This window comes from Rattus norvegicus, chromosome 18 (assembly GCF_021556685.1).
Source record: "Rattus norvegicus strain SHRSP/BbbUtx chromosome 18, alternate assembly SHRSP_T2T, whole genome shotgun sequence".
Lineage (NCBI taxonomy): Eukaryota > Metazoa > Chordata > Mammalia > Rodentia > Muridae > Rattus > Rattus norvegicus.
This window is the reverse complement of record NC_141551.1, coordinates 24,728,398-24,750,122: the sequence shown is the minus strand read 5'-3', so window position 1 is coordinate 24,750,122 and position 21,725 is coordinate 24,728,398. Positions and strand designations below refer to the sequence as shown.

The 21,725-nt window shown below is 43.7% G+C and overlaps 1 protein-coding gene and 1 long non-coding RNA gene across 16 annotated transcripts in view; both read right to left on the bottom strand.

Moving 5' to 3' along the window:
* Positions 1–21,725, bottom strand: part of Camk4 (calcium/calmodulin-dependent protein kinase IV) — a 280,008-nt gene that overhangs the window by 203,295 nt on the left and 54,988 nt on the right. For all 15 annotated transcript variants that reach the window (XM_087592142.1, XM_087592146.1, XM_087592138.1 and 12 more), the window contains 1 exon segment: positions 21,296–21,504. In XM_087592142.1, the coding sequence (XP_087448268.1) occupies positions 21,296–21,444 (149 nt within the window). In that variant the 5' untranslated portion in view covers positions 21,445–21,504.
* On the bottom strand, positions 13,597–16,659 carry LOC147999715 (uncharacterized). The gene is made up of 2 exons (XR_015642846.1): positions 15,374–16,659; positions 13,597–15,248 (listed from the first exon to the last, which is right to left on the bottom strand). It is a non-coding gene; the product is annotated as an uncharacterized LOC147999715 (long non-coding RNA).

Sequence of the window (21,725 nt, the reverse complement as noted above, 5' to 3'; positions counted from 1 at the left end):
TAATGAATTTGACTAGTTTCTTCAGTTGGGTTGTAAAAATTTAGTATCTTTGTCCAAATAACTCCAGACTGGAACAAGACATCAGGCACACCAGGACGCTGAGCTGCGAGGTCTGAGGAGCTGGGTAACAGGGTTTTCTCCCATGGGAACACTGGCTAGAATGGGGTCAGAGCAAGTACAAACTGTAGCCCTGCGTTCGGCGGTGTTTACTACAGTGTAGACATTAAGACGGCGTCCTTTGCTCATCCCAAAATGAACACAATACATGAGGAGCAACAGTGTGCTTTTAACATCCGAATCTGTGGCAGCTTCTGGTAGATAAGCAATTTTGTATTCTGAAATAATTTAGGAAAGCTGTATGGGGAAAAGGCAGAAATGGTTTAAATCCAAGTTTCTGAAAACGGCATCTGTGAGGAAACAGTGCAGAAGACCCAGATCCTGGTAGGGGTGGCATAGCCGGCATGCATCTCACCCCTGATAGCTTGGGTACTTTCCAGTCACTGTTCACGCTCCTTGGGAATAAATTCCCACTTGCTCATGCTACACTCAGAGTTGAGCCCATTTTCTCTCAGCTCCCGGACTCCATACAGTGATATCTGTATCCATCTCATGGGCCTAGAAAAGTCTCTCTTACCACAGGCTTTATTAAAGATTTATTTTTATTTAACATAGGGACTGTGAAGCATACAGAAAATAAAAATCTCAGATGGGTCCAAATGTAGACGCAGACTCTGGCAGCAGAGAGTAGTGGGAATATGTATGTAAGGTTGCCTGCCTCAAAGTCAAACAGGGCTTGCCCAAGACGATAGATACCATATATCTTATTCTGAGAGAGAAAGGCACTCATATTTTTGGTTGTGAGCCTAACCTTTAACAGCTGAGCCGTCTCTCTAGCCCAGAAAAGACATTTATAAAGCAGGGTCTTCAGTCAGTCTCTGTCTCTCTGTCTCTCTCTCTCTCGTGTGTGTGTGTGTGTGTCTGTCTGTCTGTCTGTCTGTCTCTGTCTCTCTCACATGCATGTTTATGTGTGTGTGTCTGTCTGTCTCTGTCTCTCTCACATGCATGTTTGTGTGTGTGTGTGTGTGTCTGTCTGTCTCTGTCTCTCTCACATGCATGTTTGTGTGTGTGTGTCTGTCTGTCTCTGTCTCTCTCACATGCATGTTTGTGTGTGTGTGTGTGTGTGTGTGTGTGTGTGTGTGTGTGTGTGTGTGTAGCTAGGAGGTGTGGTCTAATCAAAATTCTGTACTTTATCATGAGGCAGCATGACCTATCCTGAATGCAGGCAATAGCTGAATCCCAGCCTGAGAGAGACTTGAAGAGCAGAGAAGCTAGTGTGTGGAAAGGAGAGCCACAAACCGAATGGGATGTAAGATATTAAACAATATGAAGTTGAGGACTGACATGATCAAACTTGACCTCAGGAACATCATCTGGCAAGCTGATGAGGGAGTCTCAGTAACTAGGAATGGGCTCCAAATAACCGAACTAAAAGAACTCAGAAGCATACTGAAGAGGCACATGGTTTAAAGGACTGAACTCCCCTTCCACTCTGAATGTTACACAAATAGACAGAGGGATAGATAGTGACCACACACTGGACAACCCAGCAGGCTGGGCAGGTTGTTACCATGACTGGAGATACCCACAGGAAGGGTCCTCCAATTCTGTGATCTTCTTTTCCAAAGCTCAAGCCCACGGTTTATTGTGAAAAGCAACAGAGAAGTCCAAATTTGGAGCTACTGTATAAAAAGCATGCCCAGCACTGCTTGAGACTTAGAATTTTATAAGAAAATAGTACTGCACTGAACAAGGAAGCCATGGTAACAAAACTCAGTGTGGTTGGCTAGACTGAACTTTTGGAAAAAAGAAGGTATTAGTGGAAAAGTAGGGGGAAATACAAACATCTGTAGTTTAGTTAGTTGTAAAGAAAACATATTATTCAAAAAGATATGCAGGACTTACAACATCTTTTCCTTAACAAATACAGCAATAATTTATATTTTTTCAAAATTTACAATGTAGTAAAGAAGGGCATGAACTTTTACATTTTGGCCATATCATATACTATATTCCCCCGGGAAGTTTGCTGACAGATATTAGAGCTCTTCCTTTATTTTGTGAGGCCTGAAATCTCCCTTTTCGGTCCTGTGACTACTCAGTAGACAACGGTGACAGGCTCATGGGAGTCTCTATCTCCCGTGCGCTCTGATCCCTGTGGTCTGTCCTTTACCGGCAAGGATTCCCCCGGAATGACAACCAGGGAAGGGCAGCAGCCCCCGATGCTCGCCGTGCCTCTTTTTGCCTACTTTCTTCCTAGTCAGGTTATGTCATTAACGTAGTTTTGAAATTTGCTAATTTGTCATCTCCCGTGCTACAAGGAAATCCCTCCATCAGAAAACCCAGAAAATTAAATGTAGCATCTAAAGAAAGACCCGATGGAAAACCAGGCTGGATTCCCCCACTTAAGTTCTAAGCTAGAGAAAAACAGTTCCTAAGTCTGGCTCCCAGCTAACAGGATTATTTACGTATAAGAAGTCTCCTTTATGTTACTTATCTTTATCAACCTGCAGAGACCCACACCAGTGCTTAACACATCCCTTCCAGGGTGTTCTCCAAGGCTCTGGTTCTCCTTTCTGAATAAAGGCAAGCTGTGTCCTATTCTGGGTCTTATGTATTTAACTTCTCAGAGAAGAATGCATTGTTCTGAATAAGAAAAATGAATGAATCTTTAATAAACTGTTGGTGCCAATAAGATCTCAAATCAGCAAAAAGATTAATATTTTCTAATGTTAACATCCTTCTGAGACATAAAGAAAGCTGTAAAAATCATATACAAGGAACCACCTACAACAGTTATTTTAAACTGCCCCAACCATCCCTTTTCGTACACGCAGAAATGGAAAGCCTTGAGGTTGTACTGCATATTCCTTTCCACTGGTGAAATGCATAGAGCAGGGGTCACCCACTCGGAAATACTGAGTAATGAATGCCCTTCCACCGGGAGGACGGGAGCGGAGATCCTCCAGGAGCTTGCGCTCCCAGACAGTTCATTTGGAAGCTGCAAGAGCAGAAAATCTCCAACACGTTTCAGAGGTTTGGAGTCTTTAGACATAGTTGAGAAATCATGCAGCCAATTAGCAATCATCCCTCAACCTTTAGAGAGAAACAGCCCCAAATCAACACCAATAACAGCAATGCATGCTGGGCGGTGCATAATTAGAGCACTGACTTCATTCAGTTATCCTCTCCTGTTAACGGAGGAAGTTGAGGCTCCATGAAGACTTGCCTGAAATGGCACTTGGTAAGTGGGTGGATTGGAAACCTGCTGCAGATCTTTCTAATGCCGAAGATTTTTGCTTCTATTTACTTGGGAATCCCACCAGTCTCAAAACTGACAAACATCTGCTTCCTTGACTCAACCCATGCTCTTGCAAAGCCTTACCAGAAACAGAAATATAAGCTTCAACGCTGTGTGTTAGCTATTCATTAACATAAGAAATATGAATCTTATTCGTGGCAATTTACAATATAAGATATAAAACCAGTCAGAGAAAGCAACAGACAGGAGAAAAAGAAACAGGTTAAAAACACCCTAAGATCAAGCAAAACATTGGTAGCTAGCCCTCAGCTGACCGAAAGAAGCCCAGAGTTTGCATGGCTGGAAACTGCCTGTGGAATAGACGGATGAAAATGTGGTTGGGGACCAGGAGAACACAGGGTTCTCGGCTCTGAGAGAGGTGCCCAAAATGATCATGTGATCGGCACCAGAAGGTTGGATCCAAGTCCTGTTGGGAACATATGATAGTCAAGATGGGCCAAGCTTTCTTTTTTTAATAGCTGAGCTTTCGGTTGGCACCAGAAAAATCCCGTGCCAGCTGCCAAGGAAGTAAAGTACCAGGAGCTGGCAGGCAACAGCACTCGCAAAGCCAACAGGTATGGATGCACAGTGTGGTACTGAGTGCTGGCATCAAGAGGAGAGAGATGGGGGAGGGGAGGGAGGAGGGAGGAAGGGAGGGGAGGGGAGAAGGGAGGGGAGGGGAGGAGGGGAGGAGGGAAGAGGAGGGGAGGAGAGAAGAGGAGGGGAGAGAGGAGAGGAGAATGTGACCACAGAACACTTCTCATCTAGAGTCCTCAGAGGTAACAATGTGTTAGAAAGCTCTCCTTAAAAAAGAGAGTAAAATAAAATAAAGAAGATAAATGTGATAAAGAAATTAACTCAGTTACCCTAGATACAGCATACAAGGAGACTGTAGCCTTGGAGGAAGTGGGTTTCTCGCATACATTTCCTGACATCTAAGGACTGGATAATGGTGGGTATCTGCAAAAGGAGAACACTTTCCTCAGACTGAAGGCAGACAGGTTTTGGAGGGAGGAGGGATGCAGAGATGTCTCAGTCTGCCTCAAGCTGCCATTACAAGTATCACAGATGGGGTGACATAAACAACAGGCATTTTCTTCTCTTGGTTCTGGAAAGTGGAGTCTGATACCGAGTGCCATCCTGGCTCTGGGGAGGCTTGGCTTGCAGATGTCTGCCTTGTCACTGTGTCCTCGAATGACAGAGAGAGGAAAGGGCACACGAGTTCCCTTGTTTCGCTTCTTATGAGGACCTATTCTCAACACTGTGTACAACAACACGAATTACCTGTCACGGGCTCAGAGCCAGGTGTACGATCCCTGAGGGCTATGGCTTCAACATGTACAGGGAGATAAAAACATCCATTCTGCAACATGGGAAGACACAGGGATAGTGGAAGGACCTTAGGGTCTGGTGCAATGAAGAAGATGGAGAGAAATCGGGGCCTGGGGAGCAGTGAGGTACCCATGGGAATGGGGGTAGCTGGATTAAATAAACAAGGAGCATGGCTAAGCAAGTGTGGCCTACATCCGTGCCTTGGGATCCTATCCATCCTGCCCATAATTTCCTTCACCAGCTTCAAGCTGTCAAAATAAAAGTGGGAACACTTGGGTTTTTCAGAATAATTTTAAACTGCATAAAAACCATGAAGACGGAACTAATGGTTCTACTTGAATATAAAGGCGAGGAATGATTTAATTGTTTGATTAGAGGAAAATAGCACCAACTCGATGGCCTTTAAACAATATCCCAAATCACCGTAGGCACAGAACAGTGAAAAGAATATTCTTTTCTCCTTCGAGGCCCTCCCTCTCACAGGCTATGCTCTCTCCTACTGCGGCTGGGAGATGTCACAAGACCACGTGTTGTAGGAGACTACTAGCTGGTAATAGTCACAAACCACTGTAAGCCAAGATTTTTTTAAGAATTTGCTTTAAATACAAACCGACGAGGGACAGACAAAGCCGAGAAATGTACCTTCTTGCTAAATTCACCCTGGAAATCCACCATGGTGGGCAGTTGTGTAATTCACTAAAAGGCACAAAAAAATGGGCAAACTTAACAATGAGTACAGGTTGTTTTTAAAGGATGGGAGAGTCAAAAGGCACAAAATGAGACTAAAACTATTTGAGATCCCACCCAACATATTGTGTAAGACCTTGGAACCCCCAGATTCACTTCCTGTAAGAGCCACTCTGTTTCCCAAACAACCGAGGTCACCACATAGAACAGCACAGTTTCCTGGCATTTCAAAGATTGGGTCCTGCAGAACACAGTAGGCTAAGCCGCTCTGCCTCCCAGCACAAGGATTCTACATAACCAAGATCACCCACACAAGGCCATGGGTATCTTGACATCACAAAGAGGGGCTCCTGCACAATAGGGTTGGCTGATGTGATCAGTGTCCCCTTGGTTTGAGAGGATTTTCCTTGAGGAAATCCTATAGGTAGGTGTGGTTCACTACTCCCTAAATCTTTAACAAGTATTTTCTATGTGATGTGTATTATACTAGGTGCTAGAACAAGAAGTTAAAAGAGATAGACTACAGGCTAGACCCTTAGGACCCTACATTAGGAGACAAGCAAATGAGAGTTGCAAAGAGCTTGGAGAAGGGAAACTACAATCAGAATATATTGTATGAAAAAATGTTTATTATACATATATACGTATATATATGTATATATATATATAATATTCATATATATATGAATTTTGAAATGTGCTGGACTAGCAAGAAGCTACTATAAGGAAATTTTCCTAAAAGAAATGAGATTCAAATCCTGGTCTTTTCCTTGAAATTCTCTCATTCTTGTAACGTGTATTTCATACAATATTCCAGAAACATCTAAGTGCTTAAATGGAGCAGGAATTGGTCTGAAGGACAGGCTTGGCAGTGTGAATGACAGAGGTGTAAACTATGGAGGTTCTCTGCCCAGGGAGCAGACACTGGTGGCAAGACCACAGGACATTTACTGTAATCCTGTGACCGCGCAGAAGTGGGAGAAGCTTTGGCAACCGCTGTGGAGGGCTGGTCAGGAGAAGGACACTTCGGGGACAAATAGTTCCGCGCACACCACACACACAAAGCTTGTGACAGGTTATTCAGTGGAGGTTCCAATGAACTGCTTCACAGTTCTGAGCCTCTAGTTCCTCGTCTGCAAGATGGCGCCTGTGGCAAACATTCCGTCGTAGTATTGGGAGTGTGTGACAGAGGGGAGGACCACGTCAAGGTTTTCGTGGCAGCGATGAGGAAGAGAAGCAGTGGCAGAGGCAGCTAGCAGGCAAGCTGAGGTCTGATTACTGAAAAGACTACAAACTGGGCCCAGTAAGACACAACCCCTGCCCACGCTCACTTCGGAGTCGGCCTTCTCTATCGTATCTACTGCCCATCTAGGGAAGGTTATTTAGTCTAGAGTAGACAGAGTTCTACACACACGACCTGAGTTAACCGCTGGAGTAGCCCTGAAGGCCCTCCCTCCCTCCCTCCTTTTACAGATGGCACTAAGGAACAGTTTTATGCCACAGAAGCGAAACTGTCAGGTCAAGCAGCAACTTTATCCTGCCCTTCCTTGTCTTTGTTCAGCAGTCCAATCCCCATCTCCCCTCCTCAACAGTCAGAGCCTCTCTTTGCGGCTCCTAGGAGCCATCCCGAGTGGCTGCTTGTGCGAACATTCTCTCTGAGAAACGCTTCCTTCATTTCCGCCCGCCTGAGATGAGGACCGCTCTCTCGACCACTCCTTGCTTCTCAGGGTTTTACAGAATAGCATCGGTTTTCTGGAAATGGCCTGATGGTCTCCTCAGAGGCCCACCTCACTCACACGGCATACGTGAGAAGGAAAAGCTCTCTTCGGTGTTTTTAACCTCTGGCTCCAGGTTGCACTCAGATGAACTCACAATTTTATCTCATTAAATATTTAATTAGCTTATATGTTCACATTAAAAAAAAGGCAAGAGGGTCCAGAAGCCCCCACCCCAGAGCCACTAAAACTATTTCCTCTATAGAAGAAATCTCTAGAGGTGTGTTACAACCAGACACTCCAGACCAGACTGATTCATTAAATTGTATGGTTTGAATTTTGTAGTGGTCTATTTTCTCGGTGATTTTCCTGACAGAGAGCTCTGGAAAGAATATATTAGCCACTAGACTAAGTGAGTGGAAATATACTTATATCCTCACCAAGAATAAACTTGAAGTTGGAACGCAGGGAATAGTCTGGGAGGAGTTAGAAGAAAAGGGGAGGAATAAACATTGTTTATGAAACTATCCAATGATAAATAAAAAGGAGATACTAAAAAAATCAACTTGAACAAAACTTAAAGAACAGCTTTGTATATCTGTTAAAGTCCCAAATACCTCAGACTGACTCAGTGACAACTGTCCTTTTAAGACATACAACAGGTAACGTGCACCAAGCTAACAAGGGCAAGATGCTGATCAAATGTCTCTGTTGACCCATACAGAAGATTCAAAGTAGGGAGAAATCACTAAAACGCTGTCTGCCTGAGAGGCGACAACATGTGTGAACATGACTCTGAGTTTGCATCTCCTTCCCCTTGTGTTCTGGTTTTTAATAGTCAACTTCTGTCTGTGGTCCTGACATCAGTCCGGTCTGCTCTCATCCTCCTTTTACTTTTCAGAGAACCACTTCTCTCTGTGCTGAAGTTTTCAGTCAGAAAGCCCTGAGGTGAGCGTAACATACCGCGTGGGGGATGACAGTGCTTCCCGTTCACAGTGTTAAGCTTAACACCCTGGCACTAATGCCTGGGATTCTCTAAGCACTGCTCGGGAAGGTGCCACTGAAGCCATGTGAGCGCAAAACTTTTCATGAGTCAAATCCCTTCATCTACACTGAGGCTCTTGCAAGCAAACAAAAGGACCTCTTTCTCCTAGGATTTCCTTCTCCAAGCCTGGCCATCATCCTTGTTGAATTATGTAACCTCACCATCTGATGGATAAGCTGTATTCTACAGTCTCTTTTTGTTTTCTTCTCTGAGACTGATTAACTACAATGGGAGTAAGTTCTTATCAAAACCCTTCATCGGGTAAAAAATGCAGAACAAGCACACACAGGTACCCACTTCCTCTTTCTGTACAAAAACACACCTTGCAAAATATTATTTCTGTTTTGTTCGTGTTTTGGTCTGCTGGTCTACTTTAAACCCACTCTCTTAAAGTGCAGTGTTTTCTAAATGCAAATAAAAACTTGCTCAGTGTCCACAAATTACAACAGTAATTTATCTGTAATTCATTCCGCCGATAAAATGTTTTTGGACATAGGTTTCCAAATTACAATATGCTATCTATGATTGCTATATATGTGTAACTCAAATTTAATTTGCTTTTCAAAATATCCAAATGCCAAACACAGGAGCAAAACTTAAAAAAAGAAGCAGATACATCCACTAATATTTTATTACAATAGCCTATTTTTATCACACATACTAACACGTGGATATCCCAACTTAGAGACCCCTGCTTAACTTAATGATATCTTATTTAGTACAACTAAATAAGACCATGTCTATTCAAAGTAAGGTAACTGATTCTAGTTTTACAGAGGATTGGTTATTTAGGGTCTGTGGAGATGCCCTGATTGGCGAAGTATCTGCCTGATCAGCTTAAGAACCTGAGTTCGAATCCCCAGAATCCACATGGAAAAGCCAAGTGTGGTCAACCAAGTTTGTAACTCCACTGCTGGGAGAGTGGGGACAGATGGATTCCTGGAGCTTGCTGGCCATGAAATCTAGCTAATTAGTGAGTGCCAGTTTCAGTGGTAGACTCCTTTAAAAGGCAGGGTAGAGAGTAATGAAGGAAGATACCTAACATGTACACACACACACACACACACACATACACATACACACACACACACACACACACACACACACACACACACACACACACACTTCTTTTTTTAAAGATTACTTAAATAGGGTCCCAAGTTAAAGACCTTACCTAAGCCATTCCGAGATGTTCATATAGGATAGAGAAGAATTGTTTAATTCGTGATTAGTAGTCATTAGTAAACAATCACACATATCGGAGGTGCTGGTTGGGGAGAAGGCTCAGCAATTAAGAGCAATGGCTGCTCTTACCGGAGGACCTGTATTCAATCCCCCAACACCCATGTGGCTCATATTCATCTGTAACTCCAGTTGCATAGGATCTAATGCTCTCTTCCGGCCTCCACAGGCATCAGATACACGGTTGGTACACAGACGTATATGCTGACAAACACTTATTATACGGAAGATAATTTTTAATTTAAAAGTATTAGAGTAAGTATTTTATCAATTGTTTAGCACTTTATTAATTAGCACATCAAATATGACAGAAGAGTTATCAGCTTGTTACCTATTCCTTTATTATCTACAAAAAATTTTTCTTATTTATTTATTTATTTAGATAATTAGTTCTTCAGGACAGGGTTTCCCTGAATAGCCCTGGCTGTCATGGAACATGTTCTGTAGACCAGGCTGTCCTCAAACTCACAGGCCCATCTGCCTCTGCCTCGCAAGCCCTGGGATTACAGGTGTGTGCCCCAGCAAACTCTTATCAACAGCCTTTGCATGTGACCATCTACACGACTGTGGCTACCTAGTAATATGTATCAACCAGGTCTTACATACTAACTCTATAGAGATTCAAGTTAAACGCATCCAAGTAAAGTTTTATGATTTCAGAATTCAAAACCATTAGATAAGGTAGCCTTGGTGTGACAACCAAACAGAAGAAAGGAGACAGACAAAGATGGATGGGTGGCACTAGCTACCTAGGTAAGAGCTATGTATAGCTATGAACAGCTCAGTAAGATTGGAAATAGAACACGTGTTCAAAAGTCTGTTTACGCATTGAAAACCAACATTATGCTGGTGACTTTTAAGGGAGATTCGATGTGGGTCCTTAAGCAAATGAAAGATTGGTGCCGATTTAATATCACATCCTCACGTAAGGAAAATGTTGAGACTCAGCTAGCGTAGGCCAACAGTCGACAGCTGAAGTGTAGCAATTTTTTTTATTTTATTTTATTTTTTTTTTTGGAGCACAGGTTTTTGAAATAGTTTTTGGGTTTTGCTCTGTCTTTTGTTTTAATAATAAAAACTAGTTTGTGCTGTGGGCCTGCATAGGAGTCACTGCAGTGTAAAGCTTCTTAGGAATCAAAAACACGCTTGCCTCTATTGTGTGCACGTCACTCAACAACGCAGAGCCTAGACTCCGGACAGCAAAACCGCATGCACATTTCCCAGCCCTGGCTTCTCACAGTCTAGCTAGCAGATCTCAATCCAATATTCGCCCCTTTCTTACCTGGTTACAGACTATAAAAGGTGTCTTATCGTGTTTCTTTCTTGCTTTGAGTTTAATACTAAACTGTCCTGGTAATATCTGTCTTACACACTCCCATATTTTATCCTTATCATGGGTTAGTGATAAGTTCTTAGATCCATAAACTTTGTCAAGACCCAACTGCTTCTGTGGACACCTTTTTCCTCTTTCTCTACAATGTTTTCTTTTAATTGCCAAATACCCAGTTCGGGCTAACACAACTTTCCCTTCCCATGCTTTACCTGGCATTGTGAGATGCATGGTTTGTAATTTTGAAAAAGAAAACGTGCATTGTCTTAGTTTAACACTGTGGTAAAACACCATGACCAAACACAGGCTAGGAAAGAAAGGGTTTACTTTTATCTTACAACTATCTGAACAGACTCCATCATGGAGGGAAGTCAGGGCAAGAACTCCAGGTAGGAACCTGGAAGCAGGAACTGATGCAGAGGCCATGGAGGGATGCTGCTTAGTAGCTTGCTCCTCGTGGCTTGCTCAGCCTGCTTTTGTTATAGCATTCAAGACCACTTAGCAGGAAGGGCTCTACTATCTCACAGGCTGGCCCTCCCCCCCCATTGATTGCTTACAGGCCAATCTTATAGAGGAATTTTCTCAATTAAGGTCCCCTCTTCTCAAATTACCCAAGCTTGTGTCATGTTGGGGGGGGGAGACTAAACAGGACATACAACTTGAGATTTTTCTACCCTTTTGTGGAGGAGGGTGTACATTTTGTGCCTGGTGTGCTCTTTGCCACAGTTATACATGGTAAATTCCTAGAGAAATTCAAGGTTCACTACACCCTCATAAAGACATCCCCAGCCACTCAGTAAGATAGATCACTGCTGGAAAGATTGCTACGCTTTTGCAGCTGTGTGTCGTGGTGCACACCTTTGATCCCAGCACTCAGGAGGCAGGGGCTGATGGATCTCTGAGTTCAAAGTCATCCTGGTCTACAGAGTCCCAGGACATCTGATTCTTATATATCCATCTTGTATTAGTCTTTTTCTTTCAATTTCTTACTTACAATGGTTGCATAAAAGGCGTTTATTCTCATATTGGTAATTCTTATGAGTAGAAGCAATAAAAATAAAAGGTAAGGTGTGCCTCAGATATATATACAGATTCTTCTATAAAAAACAGGAAGTCTGTGTTGTGGCACCACAAAAAAGAATTGTAAGCAAAATGTTTAATAAGCTCTGTAGTCACAATACGTCAAATGTACAAGGATAAAGAGTAAACCTATGGTAGTGTTTAATTAACAGTCTTTGCTTATGGTGCATAACTCCTTAATTATTCATTCGTTAAATAAGAACATTAGGAACTAACACTAAAATCATTTTCACAAAATCAATATTAAACTCAAAGTTGTTACTTCGGTTGACTCTAAATATTGACTATTTCCTTACCTTACCTTAGGAACGGAGTATATAAAACAAAGATGAATTGTTTCTTTCTATTTGCTAAAAAAAATAAGTCTCAACCTAAAATTACATAGCAGAAGCAACAAAGGCCAACATATTAATATCATGTGCCTGTACGTATGAAAACCACGTTCCCCTATGAAATCAGTAGCAAAAAGGAAGCTTAAACTTCGTATAACGTAAGAACCAAATGAATGATGTCTATTGTAAATTTCAACATCCCTCTCCAGCACAATTTTAATATTCCTATTAAATATAACAGGTTACGTAAAAAACAAATTTATTCATTTATTCATTTCTTTAGTTTATCCGTCTATATTGAATTAGATTCATTGCTGCTGTCTTATCATCAGTAAAGTTTATACATGAAAGCCTTTGACTATGACCGCACACATGGCCAGCACACATTACCTGGGATCTCAATATTCAAAAGATCAGATCTCTAACCAGAGTGACGTCAGGAGGCATAAAGGCATAGAATTAAACAGTAAACAATGAAAACACATGAGGACCCTTCTCTGTGAAATGGCTTGCTGGTTCAGAACAGTGACCAGTTCTCTTAACTCCCTGCCAGCAGTCCTCCCAGTTTCCAACCCAGCCCCTTCAAACATTTCTCCCAACCACTCCTCCCTCAGCTCCCCAAGGTTTGCATAAATAGTTCCCTCCCCCAGTTTTCCCAGTGCTAGCAGTTCCTCACTAGAACTGTTCCAGCCTATCTGCTAAGCTTAGCTTCTCTTGCCTCAGCCTTCTCCACAACCTTATCTTCTCCATCAACTGCCTTCTCTTCTTACCCTGCTAACCCCTTGCCCACCCCAGACTCCTCCCACCCCATCCCCCCACCCCCCACCCCCACCAAACCCTACCCAACCCAACCCCCTTGAGCTGGCTTTTTTATCTCCTATTCTATTTCCAGAAATCCAAGAGGCAGCCAAACAAGGTCATAGGGTCAAGCAGTTCTAACAGCTAAGAATCCTCCCCACCCCCACCAGCGGGGTTGGGGATTGGGTGTGGGGACAGACTGGAGACATGATTGCTCTCCCTGGCTGTCTTAGACTAACTAGCTTGTAGATCAGGTTGGCCTTGAACTCACAGAGACCCACCTATCTAGGCCTCAGCCCCTGCCTCCCTTGAGTGCAGGGACTAAAGGCCCTCAGCACCACACCAGGCCACCTAAGACTCCCTAAAGGATTTGTTGACTAGCAACTGGGGATCCTTTAAAGAGCCAGGTGCACGAGATAAATGACAGTGCACTTGTTTCAAATGTTCAGTCGTTCTGATGGCCGCAGGAAGAGAAACCTCTATCGGCGTGCTATGGTTGTGTGCCCCACTAACCTCTGCTAATCGCTCTTCTAATAAAGGAAATAATCTCCAAGCTTGTGGCCTTCAAGCCCACAAGCACCGCGAGCCTCAACGTCATATCAATGTTCTGCTTTCTTCTCAATTTGTTTTTATAATTGTGTCTTACGTGTGATTTATTATTTCAATATGGCAAAAAAAAATAAGCGTTCTTGCAAGCAAAAATAAGATAAGATTATTTAAACAAAAACATTAGGTAAGGTACAGACAGTGGGCGCTGACAACAGGAGCCTTAATGATATCACACAGCAAAGGGAGGTACTGTTGGCTACAACAGACACTCCCTGTTGCTTTTAATTGTCTATCCAACTAAATAAAAAGTTGCAGAGGACTAGCTTCAAGCTTCTGAGACAGTATTGTCTGTATGGGAAGAGGCCACATTTGACAACATGAAGATACATTTTTGGTTATCACAACATAGGAAGAAGATTTCTGCCAGTGAGTAGAGGCTAGGGACATTGCTAAACATCCCCCATGGTATGATGTGGCCTTACAACAAAGAATGATCTGGCCCAGAAATAGCATAGAGCCCACGGTGAGAGCCCCTCGCTGTGTACTGTCCCTTAGCTGTCAGTCAGTGTAAATCATCTTTTCCCAAGAGACTGTTCCTTTGCTCATTTGATCTCTGCCATTTGACGGCAGAGAGAAATGCTGGTCTCTGCCGGTCTCTATTTCACACCAACTCCAGCTATGGGTCCGAATGAAGACAGTGGGCGATATAAGAAAAGAAAACTAAGGTAAAGATGAATAGAAGTTACAGAAAAAAAAATTCACCCTTTGGGTTTCAAGCAAAGCTGATCCGGACGATATGTTACTTGACTTAGTTAAACACCATAGTTTTCATAATCCATTTAACCTTGGGATTTTAAAAAGCTGAAATTCTTTATAATACACAGCTTCTTCAGGAGTTTTTTTTTTTTTTTTAATCAAAACCTACTTCTCGGTCAGTGGAAATAAATTATACATAGAAAGGAGAAAGAAAAAAACATAAACAAAATATTAACAAGCAGCAATGGGGACAATTTACGAGGCCAACACTCAATACTTGGCTTTCAAATGCATCATGGCAAACACTAAACCCACATGTATTTCTGAGGGTAAACCGTTTACAAGAAATTCCTTTGAAGCCGGTTTGTGGTTCCCCTCCTCTCCCCTCGGCGCTTCTCATCTCCAGAAAGGGTTAAAGGCAGAGAACACACAGAACACCTGCGTCAGTTTTCCAACCTCCTGCAGCAACAGCATTCATACTTAAGGGCGGAGAGCCTCTTGCTGCCTTCAACGACTTAGAGCTCTGCACAAGGGGTTTATTTCCAAATACTTCAGAGGCCGACAGAGCCCAGAGAGCGGCTCAGTGCCCTGAAAGTCATCTTGACTTCGCTCCTATCTTCCTGTGGTGAACGATCATGGAGGTGAAACTGAACCCTCTTCATTTCAGAACCACAGAGCCTGGCCAACAGAAGCACACGGCGTGGCTGTGGGCTACAGGGTATCACTCACCAGCACTTCCACTGAGGAGAAGGGAAGTTAACACGAAATTGGGGTCTCGATCATAGACATTTTAGGGGAAAGACCACTTACAACATGGCCCTAGAACAAAGCCAGATCCAACCAAAAGGTTGTGACACACACCTGTGATTCCTGTCCTCAAGAGACCATGCAGGAAGGTCTTGACTGAACACCAGCCTTGACTTGTTTTACAAACAGATACCAAGAAAAACCAAGATTTAAAAGGGAAACGGAGTGAAAGAAAAGCATAGTTCAGGGTCTGATCTGCTTCATTACATCGAGTCGCCTCTTCTTTTTTTTTTTTTTTTTTTTTTTTTGGTTCTTTTTTTCGGAGCTGGGGATCGAACCCAGGGCCTTGCGCTTCCTAGGTAAGCGCTCTACCACTGAGCTAAATCCCCAGCCCCGAGTCGCCTCTTCTTAAAATGTGTTAATTAACTTGTTTATTTGCTGAGGGGGGCACATATGTTGCAGCAAACTCATGGAGACCAAAAGGCAACTTTGGGGAGTCAGTTCTCTTCTTCCACCACTTACTTCCCAGGTGTAAGACTCGACTATCAGGTTTTGCAGCGAGGACCTTTACACACTGAGCATCTCCGCAGTCCCCTGAGTCCTCCTCTTCAAAAACCACCTGCTGAGTACCACTGCGCTAGACAGTGAATGTGTGACAGCTAAGGCCAAGTCTGTGGATTCTGTCTTTAGAAGAGGAGACCGTATTCTTGTGTTGAGCCCATGAAGCTCGAGCTTCTACTCATTTGGAGTCCCACCTTGCTCCTGAGCCAACTCTCCACGCAAAGAATCGGCGTACGAAGAAATTCATAATCACACTAAAAACCCGAGTTAAATAGCAACTGTGTGATCGGCAGGGAGGCTAAAGCATCAGGGTAGAGCATGAGGCAGAGTGGTTGTCAGCAGTGTGGAACAGACAGGCTGTGGGACCTAAAAGACAGTGTAAGGGAAAGGCCTGGATGCATTGACAGACAGGATAGCACATGAAGGTAGTTACCAGCAGAGAAAGAAGAAGGAAAAAAGGACAGAATCTGAGTCCTCATCAGCCATATCATAAGCTGAATTATCCTCTTAAAATTCACATGCTGATAAAAATCATAAATGTGTGTATACATATATATATACATATATACATACACATACATCAGGAGATATATATACATATATATGTATATATATCAGGAAAGTAACAGTGAAACTCTGTAGGGGACAAAGAAAACTAATAGGAGTATGGATTGTGAAAGGAGAGGCAGAGGGGTAGAGAGGACATGTTCAATGTAATATATATATATATGTGTGTGCGTATGCATGCATGCATGCATGCATGTATGTATGTATGTATGAATGAATGTATGCATGTTTTCATATTTCATACATCAGGCAGTACCGTGCACAAATGTTGAAATCTATCGTCCTGTGGCAGCAGGAATATGATCTCTGGGAAGTCGTTATGTTTAGGATAAAATCCTGAAGATGGAGTTCTCAAGACAAGATGAATGATGTTATGAGAAGAGACACCAAAGAGCTTAGAGAGGTTGTTTCTGTTCTGTAGAGCTTTCTCTCTCTAGCCCTCTTCCTTCCTATCTTCTGAGAAGACAGCATCAGGTGGCCACCTCTGAAGACAGGAAGAAAGCTCTCACTGGGGAAATCACTGAGTCAACCTCTTGGTTTCGACCGCCTATCCTCCGGATCTGTGGGAAAAAGTGCTGTGGTGTAAGCCACACAGGGATCCTGTTGCTGGAATCCAAGCAAACAAGGCTAAGGTAGGCCAAGAGCACTGGCTGAAGCCCTTCTAGAAGAGACGCACTCAGGGTTTCAGACAGGAAGCACCGCTGGACCAAGGTGAACTCACTGTTAGGACATAGCTCCTTCATTCTCTAAGTCTCTTCCGTCCACACCTAAGCTTCCCCTGGCAGAGCCACACATCCCCATCCTAGTTCAGATTCCTGGGTACACGGGAGAACTTTTGGAGACACCAATATTTTCTCAAAAATCTGGAAGGGACAATCCAATTAGAACTTGAAGGCAAAAGAAGGAGGATGAAAAGGAGAAGGAAGAGGAAGAGGAGGAGGATGAGGACTACAAGGACAAGGACGAGGATGAGGACGAGGAAGATATAACTCCACAGACCTGTGCCAGACGTACACTACTCAGGGCAATGCTGCCCTGTGTTAAAGACTCCGCCTCATACTTTAGTCTGGTATACCCACATTTATGTCCAAAACCAACATTTTCTAACTAAACCACACTTATTAGTAGGATTAGATTACATGAGTTTAGCAAATATGTTGAATGAAAGGGAATACAATAAAACAGCACAAAACATGAAATATTGTGATACATTGTTGACATAAAAATAACATTACATGGTAAAATTGTTTCTATTCTATACATATGACCATATATCTCATTATTAAAAGTCAATTTGGATCCTAAACAACAAAGATGCAGATAGATAGATAGATAGATAGATAGATAGATAGATAGATAGATAGATAGAAAGACAGATGGATGGATGGGTGGATAGATGGGTGGATAGATGGGTGGATGGAGAAATGGAGAGATGGATGGATGGATGGATGGATGGACGGACGGATGGACAGATGGATGGGTGGGTGGGTGGACAGACAGACAGGCAGGCAGGCAGATGATAGATAACTGAGTTACCACATAAATGCATTTTTTAAATAATGAATTTATTATGGTGGGGTCCTAAAGGTCGCCAGCCTAAAGCAACTATAGTTAAAATCCAGAATAATTTAACACATTTTCTTTTAAGCAAGTGGTCTAACATTTGGTTTTCTGCATTTGGGTGTTTGGGAGCACAGCAAAGTCCATTAGAAACATTCTTTCAATATGGTACAAGTCTAAACAAAAGATAGGTCAGAACTGAAATCAGGATGTGGGTTTGGATACATAAAGCCAAACCCTTGCCACAGAGCAGGGCAAGCCAAGTGCTGCCTTTCCATTCACCGGACCACTGGGAGGAATGTAAGCCAGAGGTAGGCTCTCTGCTCCTTTAGAAAAGCTTTCAGAATGCCATTCTCTCAAATCACTGGGCAGAAGACCAACTGCTCTCTATGTATAGATCAGATGAAACTGCTCTCTAGGTATAGATCCCTGCATAGGATGGTGGCTAGCTGATACTTTAAGTCACGTTGTTGGTATATTGTGACTTTTGTAAACTTAACAAGCTCTAAAAAATATCAAAAATATTTTCGACGAAGATTTTAGGAAAAAATTATTTGCTTGACATTCTGCGTATCCCATCGTATGTGTGCATGTACTGCCAAGACAAAGTTCTCTCTGCCTTGGGCTGGATGGCTGCAGTTCTAGCAATGCCAGCCTTCTAGCAGCCCTGTCCAGGGTAGCATTCTCTACCTGTGAGTCACCACGCCTCTGACAAACCTTGGTCTCCAAAAATATTTACATTAGCGTCCATAGCAGTAGCAAAGGTGTAGCTATGAAGTAGCGATGAAAATTAATTTCACGGTTGGGGTTCACCACAACATGAGGAAGAGACACCACAACGTGAGGAACTGTATTAAAGAGACACAGCAGTGGGGAGGTTGGAGACCGCTGGACCAGGGGCTTCAGGAACCTCACTTTCCAAACACAATCTCAGAGTCTACTCTCTGCATGGCCTTGAAACTAATTTTCTTGAATTCAGGAGTCACCCGTTAACAACAGATACTTTTAGCAGATGAAACAAGTCTCTAATTCATCTAAGGAGGACAGCCGGCACTGTGGACCAGCCCATCTTAGGGGACTGTCTACACTGTGGACCAGCTCATCTCAGGGGACTGTCTACACTGTGGACCAGCTCATCTTAGGGGACTGTCTACACTGTGGACCAGCTCATCTTAGGGGACTGTCTACACTGTGAACTAGCTCATCTCAGGGGACTGTCTACACTGTGGACCAGCTCATCTCAGGGGACTGTCTACACTGTGGACCAGCTCATCTCAGGGGACTGTCTACACTGTGGACCAGCTCATCTTAGGGGACTGTCTACACTGTGAACTAGCTCATCTTAAAAGACTGTCTGCACTGTGACACGGTGCCCCTCACAGCACAAGACTGCTGCTGTCTGAGCACCACACTGAGAACTGTGCCTGACAGAATCATACGCTTTGGTTTTAAGTCACCATCTCCCCCTGGGCTGGGTCTGGCCCAAAACAGAAAGAAAAATCTTGAAATCAATCAAAGTGAGTCCAAATTGATCACTAGAGCACACAGCAAATGGCCTCTTGTGGCTCAATCAGCATGGGCGTAAGTTCCACTGCTTTCTGGTTCTGGAGATACATTTTTAAAACAATTACAGCTAGAATCCCAGTTGTTTCGTATTTTAGGTTTATCTCATTGAAAAAATGACTTAGGTTATGAGTGGAAGTAGTTCTCCATCTTTACTGAATGGCATGACCTCACCTCTCGGCAACACTGCCATCTGCAGAGAACTTACCCAGCAGCACCGGGCCCTGCTGGAGAACAGAGCAAAAGCACAACTTTCAGTGGTTCTGGCTTTCTTTGTAAAAGGTTTTAATTTGGTGATTGTAGGGAAATAAAAAATACATAGATAGCAGGACAAGTCTTAGAAATTCATAATAGATTTATATGCAGAACCCCAAAGGAATGGCAAGCCCTAGGGCCAAATTAAAAACAAGCAAACTTCAAACTCCTTCCCTCTGAGATCCACCATCCCAGGCATGTGTATACTCTGTAGTTCATTTTTTTCCTGTAAATCTTCCCACATCTCGAGTGTTTGGCACAATGGAGAGGCTGATTTGTGAATCAGTAAGTCAGAATCTGTTAGGGGCATATGAGGTGTTGCTCAGATGTGCTGTGGGACCACCCCTTCCACAGCAGCCCCAGGCTGCACTTCCTCCACATCTTGCAACTTCTAAAGCACCGAGTCACCAATCTTAAGTAGGCTGTATCTTTCATCAGACCACAAGGTTGTACCACAAGGCTGCAGCACATCACACAAGCATGAGAGGTTCCTGAACCTTTTCAAAGATACGACTTGCTATCTCATTTTAACAGACAACAGCTTCAGATGAACACCCAGAAACTTGACTGAAAAAGGATGTGGATACATACATCACTCAATGCTCAAATAGGGAATTTCATGAATTTAAAAATTTTAATGTATTGTTATAAGAATTGTAAAAATAGTAACAAAAATAAATAAATTTCTTTCAAAAGTTTTACCTTTTTACACACCACTAGTACTCAGGTAAAGGCAAATCAGAGTGAGCAAATCCTTCCCACTAAGTATAAACACCCAGAATCCAGTGCCGTTATCTCTAGCAGCATCAAAAATAAATAAATAAATTAAATTAAAAAGCTGTTAGATAAACTACTGCCAGAAAAGGGAGGATGAAAATTAAATTGCAAAAGACAAAGTTACAACTTGACAAATTGAAATCGTGTTCAGATCTCCTATGATGAAAGCTTTGCATTTAAACAGTACTGAAAACAAGTTTCCTTATGTGTGCGTGCGGACAACAGAAAAGAAGAAAAACCTAAGGAAAGAAAAATAATGTTCAGTGACTAAAGATCTGGGAACATAAGGAATCAATCCCGTTCAGAGCAGAGAATGAGGGGCAGTCTGCTTTCCCAGAGAGATGGCTTTTTGCATGCATGATTTAAATAAACCACTCCAGCACATAGACGAAGGGCAGCAGACCTCTTCTCACTAATCAGCCCTGCCTGGTCCCCATGAGCTGCTTTCTCTTTAAAACCTCACTACTTCATTACTCTGCCTTTAACTCTCCTAAATGATTCATTCTCGCCTTTTCCTGAGCACACGCTGCGGGAAGCTAGTATTTAGGTTAAATTTCTAGTGCCACTTGCTTTGGAGAGCTTGATGAGGGGAGGCAGGAGGGATCTAATTTAATAAATCCACCACGATTAGAAAGGCACACTGAAGCCCCCGACCCAAAACTAAGTAGACACACAAGTCCCTCTGACAAACTATAATCTGAGCAAAGCCACTAATTAGGAAAGCAGAATCCACGTGTGGTAAGAGGTATCACCCAAGTGGCAGCCAGTTCCACGCAGGGAGGGCGGGAGAGTCTGGCGGATGCTTGCAGCTGCACCGGCCTAGGCGCTCCGGGGAGAGCCTGGTTGCCTCCGTTTAGAGCTTAGCTCTTGACCTGACACTGACTGGGTTGGGGAGAGATCAAAGGCAGAGGGGCCAGTCCTACACCTTCACCCTCCGAAGGTGTCGCAGAGAGAGAGGGACAACTAGCGTGCACGCTGCAGGCGTTCCCAGCCCCAGCCCGCGCCTCCACGCTCCGACTGGTCCAGCACCCCTCGCCTTACCGTCCCAGCTCTGACTCCACCTCGAAGAAATCGCTCAGAGGATCCCGTTTAGAGCCGTCGATCCAGTAATCCGGGACGAGGTTCTCAGTACTGGAGGTGACCGAGGAGCAGGGCGAGGAGGGACAGGAGGGCACCGTGACTTTGAGCATCTTCGCCGCGGGACTCCGGAAGATGCCGCCGCTGCCCGAGCTGGAACCGCTGGCCGCCGCCTGCAACACAGGAGCGAGAGGAGGCGTCCTTCAGCGCGCACACGCCCACCGCCGCGCCGGGCTGCGGCTCGCCTCCGCGCTCGGGAGCGAGGGCGGGCGGAGATGCTGAGACCGTGAGCACCAGCGCAGGGGAACCCGGAGCCACAGCCAGCCGACAGAGACCAGGCTGGGAGCCGCAGAGCTCAGGCACCCTCCCCCTAGCTCCCGCCGCCCCACCTCCG